The sequence below is a fragment of the Myotis davidii genome, unplaced genomic scaffold (assembly GCF_000327345.1).
Source record: "Myotis davidii unplaced genomic scaffold, ASM32734v1 scaffold512, whole genome shotgun sequence".
Classification (NCBI taxonomy): Eukaryota; Metazoa; Chordata; class Mammalia; order Chiroptera; family Vespertilionidae; genus Myotis; species Myotis davidii.
The window spans coordinates 1,251,444-1,259,688 of record NW_006284323.1 but is presented as its reverse complement, the minus strand read 5'-3'; the positions used below and the strand labels follow the sequence as shown (position 1 = coordinate 1,259,688).

Sequence of the window (8,245 nt, the reverse complement as noted above, 5' to 3'; positions counted from 1 at the left end):
AGCAGGAACAGACCCTGCACGACCTTCACGGCATGCACAGGAGGCAGTGAAGGCCACTGAATGTGGGAGCACTGATCATCAGACATATACAAGAGAATTCCTCCTGCACGCGGCCACAGGGAAGGAGAGAGAGGAGAGGGGGTGTCACCGCCCAGAGCGTCCCAGCCAGGGCTCCCAGAGCACCCCTGGGAAACGCAGGGCAGCCCCCTGCCCCCACGAGGCAAGGCCGTGTGATTTGGTTACCACCGCCCCTTGCTTGGGGTGTCCCTGTGTGGCTTCTATGCAATTACAGGGTGTTCGCTATGTGCCAGGTTACAAAATGAACCACCACTTGATAGAAACATTGGCAGCTTAGCTAATGAAATACCTGAATGCCACCCCCACTGCTGGGTGGAAGGACATAGCGAAGCCCCCATCACAGCCGGAGCCTGAATTTATTTCTTACTGGGGCACTTTAACATCCGTCAGTTTTGTTAGCCCGCATGTACATACACCCCCCCACCCCACCCCCAACCCTTCTCGTTTCCTTGGCCCAACCCAAGTAGATTAGAATCACCACCGGTGGGGGACTTGGCCCGGCCCTCAGGGTTATCGGGTCCAAAGATGCCTATAACAGTCCCTTGCCCATGTTTGTGATGCTGTTTTCCAGCCTGCTAAGGCGTCCCCCTTCATCCCAATTTCACGCAAGGGCAGTGTTAGCACAGGGTTTGTAATCGCTTGCGACCTAACCATCATTGTGAAGGCGATGTCCTGTCTCTTTCAGGAATAGTTTTTATTCCAGCCAAGGAATAGTGGACGACAGCGGGGCCACCAGCTTCCTGAAGCTGAACATCAGTGCCGGCAGCACCGACCTCTATAAAAAGCTCTACCACAGGTGTGTGGCGGTGCCGCGCCCCTTTGGAACATTTATAATGAGAACGGCAGGGGCTGACTTTCCTGAGCTGCGGCTGCGGGTTGGGCCGGTTCTCACTGCCAGGCGCATGGGCTCTGGGCAGGACCACTGCCCCGAGCAGCTCTGGGTTCGTTCCGGGGAAGGTTTGTGTGCCATCTCGTTGTGCCCTGTGCCCTCTGCGTTATTAGATGACATTGCAAAAGGAGAGTCCACACTCGTTTCTTCAGTATCTGGATATTAGAGCTGAGCCTACTGTGCGGTCAGGGGAGGTCTCTAGAAACGAAGAGAGCGCCGTGGGTCCCTGCAGGGTGACCGCCTCTGCTTGCCCGCACTTGGCTGGTTTTAGCACTGACGTCCTCCTTCCAGGATCCCCGCCGCCCCAGGCAGCAGGGTGGTTGGTCCCCGGCCCCAAGCCCAGGGTCACAAGATGCCCTGGGAGAGCCGGGAGGCAGCAGCTCAGTTCAGCCATCATTTCCTGTACCTCCAGGCTGACTTGCAGTCCTGGGTGGGTCACAGTGTGCCCTGTGGGTGGTAATGAACCCAAACGCCAGGGCACATGATCCCCAGGTCACATGATTGATGGCTTAGCTGGTTAGGAAGGTGGGGAGGGGTGGGCTGAGCTACGTGATTTGTTTTGCGTGTATTTAAGATGTTGACAGTCTCCCTAGTCTGGTCATTGTCTGAATGCTCTTTAATGTGAGACACAGTGTCCTTTGTGCACGAGCCTCCCCCAGCTGCCAGGTCCCGGTCCCTCCCCCCAGGTGTTAGCCGGCCGCCACCTCCCGCAGGCCAGGTGCTGCTGGAGGGAAGGATGGATAATCACGCTGTCCCTCCTTCCCGTGAGTGGGAGGCCGGAAGCGGTGTCGCATTCCTGGTGGCCGCTGGCTGAGGTGTCTGGGGGCTGACTTCCTCTCGAGCCTGCGTGTCCCTGGGAAGGTGACAGGGTGTGCCCAGGAGGCAGGGTGTGCCTGGCCAGGTGTGCCCATTAAAACAGCGGGGCTGCGGTCTGCCCGCCAGGGAAGCCACACACAGCTGCCTGGGCCCTTTGTACCTGCTGAGTGCTGCCTTGTCCCCCTGGGTGACCCGCGGATGGGGCTGAGCAGGGGCGGAAGCTGCCACTTCACCTCTGTGAGCCTTGGGAGCTCAGGGGGCCTGCGGCCTTGGAGGGGAGAGAGAAGGCATTGGCCTGGCTCGCGGTACGTGGCAGGGGTGGGGAGACTTCCCTTTTGCTCTCAGAAGCTGCCCTTTGTTATTGTGGACGAAAAAGGGGCCGCATACTAAACCCCAGGAGCTCAGGGGTGGCCTGCATGGCGGCCTTGCGAACTCAGACTGGAAGTAACCACATAGGATGGTCGGGAATGAACACTTCCTAACCAAAAGTGAGCCATGGTGATAGTCACGTCCTAGGCCGGTTTTCTTCTTTAACAAAGGTCAGTCTTTGCCTTCACTGCCTGTCTGTTGTCTTTTTTTGCATCTACAATAACATAATTGACAACATACCTTTGGAATAGCAACATAATTTCCCCCCCCCCTCCCCTCAAAGCACAATCGGAGCGGAAACCAAGATCCCCTCAATGTTGTTATCATGTTAATTGCTAACTGTTAACTATCCTTACCCATCTCTGTAGAAGAAGCATGTGTCTATTATTTCATTTCTCTCCAATCCCAGAGGTTTCCTTGCTTTGCTTTCTCTCGCCTCCCTAATTTATCACCAGTGGATTTCATGTGACCAACTTATATCTCCTCCTTTGGTTGTATATATAAAATAAGCCAAATCCATTGCGATTTTGCTTCCTGGCAATTGTCGCCAGGTTGGCTCAAATGAACTCCTAAAAAAATTCATACAGGTTTGGGCATTTCTTACGTTGTCGGTCTTACATCTGAGCCGCTGGTGGGGCCCGTCGGAGTGGCCGCAGTGAAGCCCGGAGGCTGATGACTGCACAGCGGGTTCCCTTGGAGAATCAACCTCACGGTTCTTAGAAAACACCTTTTCGTGGGAATGTGCTTCTCGGCATTGCCAGTGCCCCTCAGACAGGACTGCCGGGACACGCCGTGGTCCTTGGAACGTGGGTCCTGTGGGCAGGAAGGTGTTGCAAACGGCTTACAGGATTTGGGCTTGTGGTGGGTCATTTGGGGGATGATTCAAAGAAGCAGGGATTGGCTCTGGATTGGATGCTGGCAGGAGTCGAGGGTGAATCTTGGATTGGCATCTCAGCACTATTTTCCTAGCAGGTGGGTGGCATGAAGCCCGGCTACCTCAGGGTTGGCATGGAAGCTGCCGTCACTCACAGTAGAGGGTCCCTGATTGGGACCAGGCCCGTGGTGTGTCTGCTCCGGCAGGACTGTGCGGTGGGCTTGTGTGTGTCCTGTCCTTCATGAGCAGTGGGCTGCCCCGGTGTTGGTCTCTGTAGTTGCTTGTGTGTAGTGGAACGTGGCCAGCTGTGAATGCCCGGATGTCAAGGCCGCTTCTCTCCTCCTCAGCATATTAGGAGGAACATTCGATCGATATACACCAGGATGCATCGGCAAACCTCGAATGTTTGCCTCCCAAAGCAGTAACTCTTTTTTTTTCTTCTTCTGCTCCCGGAAGAATAATTGCTTGTATTGTTGTCTGTGTGACAAATGTGAAGAAGCAGTCATAGGAAACCAAAGTTTACAAATGGCTCCCTTGAAAAAGTAGAGGCTGATTTAAAATCCCAGAATAAACATAATGGCCGATGCTGTTGCATGCTTACCCTCAACGCCATCCTATGAGTTGGTGCTGTCATCAGCCCATTCTGCAGATGGGGAAACTGAGGCACAGAGGTTACGTAACTGGCAAGCTGGGGTTTGACCCACTCTCGGTGTCTGCTCTTCACCACTGTCCTCTAAATGGATTTACTTTCCTGATTCAAGCCTTTGGTCACGGACCCCTCTACGTCTGGGGAGGCAGGGGAGTGAGAACGTTGGAAAACACTCTTGCCCTAACCGGTTTAGCTCAGTGGATAGAGCGTCGGCCTGCGGACTGAAGGGTTCCGGGTTCGATTCCGGTCAAGGGCATGTACCTGGGTTGCGTGCACATCCCCAGTGGGAGATGTGCAGGAGGCAGCTGATCGATGTTTCTCTCTCATCAATGTTTCTGGCTCTCTATCTCTCTCCCTTCCTCTCTGTAAAAAATCAATAAAATATATTTAAAAAAAAAAAAAGAAAAGAAAACACTCTTAAGTATTGTGAGAGTCAAATGGCTCATCCATTGTGACCACAGAGGTCAAAAGTGCAGATGAGAAATCGCCTTGCCCACTTGGTACGCTCATCTGTCTGTCTGTCTTCTTTTGTAGTGATGTCTGTTCTTCAAAAACAGTGGTTTCTCTACGCTGTATAGGTAAGTGAGCCTGGGTGTCCCTTTTTGGTCCTGTATTTTCAGACACAGATCCCGTGTCTGGGAAGGTGGAGAGAGAAGGAGCCCCTCTGGACCACCCCGAGGTGGAGCTGGAGGCCTGAGGCTGCTGTGTTTGCATTACTTCTGCTTGCAAACCCCTTAGCAGCAGGGAAGGCTCTGCCCTGCGCCCCCCCGCCCCGCCCGGGGACGCCCGTCCTGTTCCTTTAAGGGCTCTCGGTCCTGGAGCTCAACTTCTCTGATCGAAGGGGCGAGACTAGCAGATGCACCAGTGGTCCTGGCAGTGGCTTCCCAGCCCACTGGGCTCAAGCTTCTTTGGGTACCAAGGGAGCAAGGTGCCCGCCCCGCCCTCGGGTCCACCAGCACCGGGTGGGCAGGTGACCAGCACACAGGCGGATCCCTCCTTCACTTTGTTCCATGATCTTGGGCCTCTGAGCATCCAGTCCCTCCAGGACCCGGGAGATCCAGGGCCTTTGTCACCCAGGACCCACGCTAGGTGTCTGGAATCCCAGTGGCAAAGAGGTGCTTGGAGGGGGTGGGGGATCTCAGGGTGACTGGCATGGCCCCCACCCCTCCAACCTAAGAGACCAGGCCATGTTCTCCAAAAGTCAGACCCCAAACAACCTGGAATGAGAGGTGGGAGTAGTTGTCTACCAGCCTGGCAGGGCCTGGGAGATGGGCGCGGTCCGGGTGCACGCTGCACGGGTGGGTATCGGGGTGCAGGTGGCCCGGGTCCTGCTCACTGGCCTGCTGTGTTGTGCTTGTCGCTTCCAGAGTGCGGGGTCAACTCGAAGATGGGCCGCCAGAGTCGGATCGTGGGCGGATCGAGTGCTGCCCTGGGGGACTGGCCCTGGCAGGTCAGCCTGCACGTCCAGGGCGTCCACGTCTGTGGTGGCTCCATCATCACCCCCGAGTGGATCGTGACGGCCGCCCACTGCGTGGAAGAGTATGTTCACGGGGAAGCGGCTCCTGGGTTGGGAGGTGGCTCTGTGGCCCCGTGACCTTGAGCAAAGTGTTTTGACCCCTTCAAGCCCCAGTTTCTTGTGTATCAGTGGGGCTGTAATGGCGCCCCCTCGGTCCCTGGGAGGGTCAGATGAGCCACTGCACGTGATGCCTTGGCCACGCCCATCCCTCAGCAAGCGTGCATCGAGCGTCCACTGAAGGCAGGATTCTGGGAGCAAGGAGGACGCAGGGTCGGGCTGGGGCGTCACTGCCTTTCCTGCCCTCGAGGGAGCTCTGGTCTCTGGACGATCGTCCTGGGAGAGGCCACACTCAGACACACTCGGGGATCGCACACGGCCCTGCTGGAAGGTTCCCTGTGGCCTCAGGTAGGCTCCCTTGGCCACAGCGCTGCCCACACAGCGCAAGGAGAAGGCATAATTTATAGCGTTAGCTTTTGTGGAAGATACTGTCCCCCTACCTCCCCCTTTTTTCCCTTAAACATAGAGTCGTTGTTGTTGTTGTTTTTAATATATTTGTATTGATTTCAGAGAGAAAGGGAGAGGGAGAGAGAAACATCAATGTTTAGAGAGAACCACTAATCAGCTGCCTCCTGCACGCCCCCTACCGGGGATCAAGCCCACAACCTGGATATGTGTTCTTGCTCGGAATCGAACCTGGGGCCCTTCAGTCCGCAGGCCAACACTGTCCATTAAGCCACACCGGCTAGGGCTTAATCATAAGAGTTTTTGCTCACATGTCAGTTTTGGAGGAAAACTCACTCATCAGAGCTGTTTTTCTGGTTTAGCGTGAGGCTGGGCCTGGCCCGGCTGTGTGGCCTCAGGCGGGGCAGTCAAGGTGTCTACACATGACAGGTGTGTGGGCTGCTGCCAGGGCTGTGGTGGCAGCAGATATGTGACACGGCACCAGAGTTAAGTTAGGGTTTTTCAAAATGCTGACATGCCGAGCTCAAAAGGTTCGCCATCACTGCTCTAGATAAAGGTGAGGGCTAGAGATCTAGAGGCTATGCGCCACTACACATTCATAAAGCACCTACTGAGTGTCAGGAAATCCCTAGCACATCAAGGTAGGTAAGACCCTCTCCTGCCAGAAACGAAGTTTAAAACCTCAGAGAGGCAGGTAGGTCCAAGAAACAGTGTTCTCGGAATTGCAAGGGTCCGTGGGCTGCTACTGGGGCACACGGGGCACAGGGCTCAGCCAGGAGGCAGAGCAGGGGCTAGAAGGCGGGAAGGTGTGCAGGTGAGGCCGGGCCGAGGTGGGGACTGGGGAGGCCCGAGTCCTATTGGCCAGTCTCGCTGGCTTTGGTGGTCCTGTCACCCCCGTCTGACTTCTCATCCAATGAGTGTTTCGCGTCTGCGGCTCTGAGATGCTGAGCGGTGTTCACCTTTGCCCCCCAGGCCTCTGAACAATCCCCGGTACTGGATGGCCTTTGCAGGAATCTTGAGACAATCCGCCATGTTCTACGGAAACGCGTACCGCGTGGGCAAGGTGATTTCTCATCCGCACTATGATTCCAAGACCAAGAACAACGACATCGCGCTTATGAAGCTGCAGACGCCGCTGACTTTTAACGGTACACAGCTCTGTCCGTGGGGCGCGGGCGCGTGAGCCGTGCTGGCCACAGCTGAAGGAGAGGCTCGCTGGACATAACACCTGGGCTGGGAGCCCTGGGGGGCAGGGGTGGCGGGCGGAGGGGTGGCTGGCAGGAAGGTGCTCAGCAGAAGCCAGATCACCTGGAAACGTGCCCGTGTGTGTTGAGGGAAGCAGTGACCACCACACTTTCCTCCACGTAGGGGGGCAGTTTAACCAACACGGGAGAGTGTGGCACGTTGGCATCGGGGGCCGGCAGGTTCTTTGTGGGGCGTCTGTGCACTGTGGGGCCCCTGCCCCTAGATGCCGGGAGTTGCCTCGGTTGTGCAGGCAAAGGTGTCTCCAGACGTTGTCAGATGCTCCTTGGGGCAGTGTCACCACCAGTGAGGCCAACTGGTCTCTGGCTTGTAAAGATGCTTTAGTTTTCCACATTATTCTGGAAAGAAAATACTTTAAAGTAATAACAACTTAAAATGATATGAAAACAAACCAACATGCGTCCCCTGCACGTCTTAGTTGGGCCCCAATCTAGTCCATCCAAGGATCCAGAGCCCTCTAGTGCCCCCTCTCCCCCTGACCCACCCCCGGGGCAGAAGACGCAAAACCAGGTCCCTACCCTCTAAGTGCTTACATTTGAGTCAGGAAACAACGCAGGTGGAGGCGGGTCCAGCATGGCCCCCAGGAGCTAGAAGTGCCCGCCAGTCTGTCTTTCTTACCGTCTGTCACTTGGAGACACTGTATTTTTCATTTCTGTTTCTGGAAGACTTCATTTGAAGAAAAGTTAATTGTGTGTGTTTTGAAGCAGAGCTAGCCAATTGTTCCATTTGTAAGTCGCACAACTTCCGGAGGCGAGCGTCCTGCCTGTTGGGGCAGAAGGGGGGTGCCAGGACCCGCTGGCACCCGGGCTTCCCTCGGGCAGGATGGCCCAGCCGCAGGCACACGGGGAAAGTCCAGCGGAGGCCACCGCCTTCGTCAGACCAGACGAGCTCACGGTGCTTTTTCTTCTCAAAACAGACAACGTGAAGCCGGTGTGTCTGCCCAACCCCGGCCTGATGCTGGAGCCGAGACAGGCCTGCTGGATCTCCGGGTGGGGGGCCACCTACGAGAAAGGTGAGGCTCCTGGGCACGGAGTCTGCGGTCCCGTGAGCACGGCCCTGGGTTTGCAAGGGGGAGGCCCGGGTTTCAATCCTGGGTCTACTCCCGCGGGATGGGTGATGGGGGGCAGTTCACGCAGGCTTTGTGCCTCAGTTTGACGAGTGTACGAGGAGGGTGTGGGATGGAGAAAAGCTGGTTTGTTTACGGAGGGAGACAGGAGCTCCTGGCTGGTGGGGTCGTTGGAGAAGAGGGAGCAATGACTGGGGCAAGGTGAGCCTGCAGAACCGAGTCGCTGAGTGATGACAAGGGTGATTCTGGAGCATGATGGGGCG

General features: G+C 56.1%; 1 protein-coding gene across 2 annotated transcripts in view; it reads left to right on the top strand.

The window, feature by feature from the left end:
• Positions 1-8,245, top strand: part of TMPRSS2 (transmembrane protease, serine 2) — a 28,462-nt gene that overhangs the window by 17,877 nt on the left and 2,340 nt on the right. For both annotated transcript variants that reach the window (XM_006754330.2, XM_006754329.2), the window contains exons 7-11: positions 764-874; positions 4,210-4,253; positions 5,043-5,214; positions 6,626-6,801; positions 7,833-7,928. In XM_006754330.2, coding sequence (XP_006754393.1) covers positions 764-874; positions 4,210-4,253; positions 5,043-5,214; positions 6,626-6,801; positions 7,833-7,928 — 599 coding nt within the window. The remainder of the gene's footprint in view (positions 1-763; positions 875-4,209; positions 4,254-5,042; positions 5,215-6,625; positions 6,802-7,832; positions 7,929-8,245) is intronic.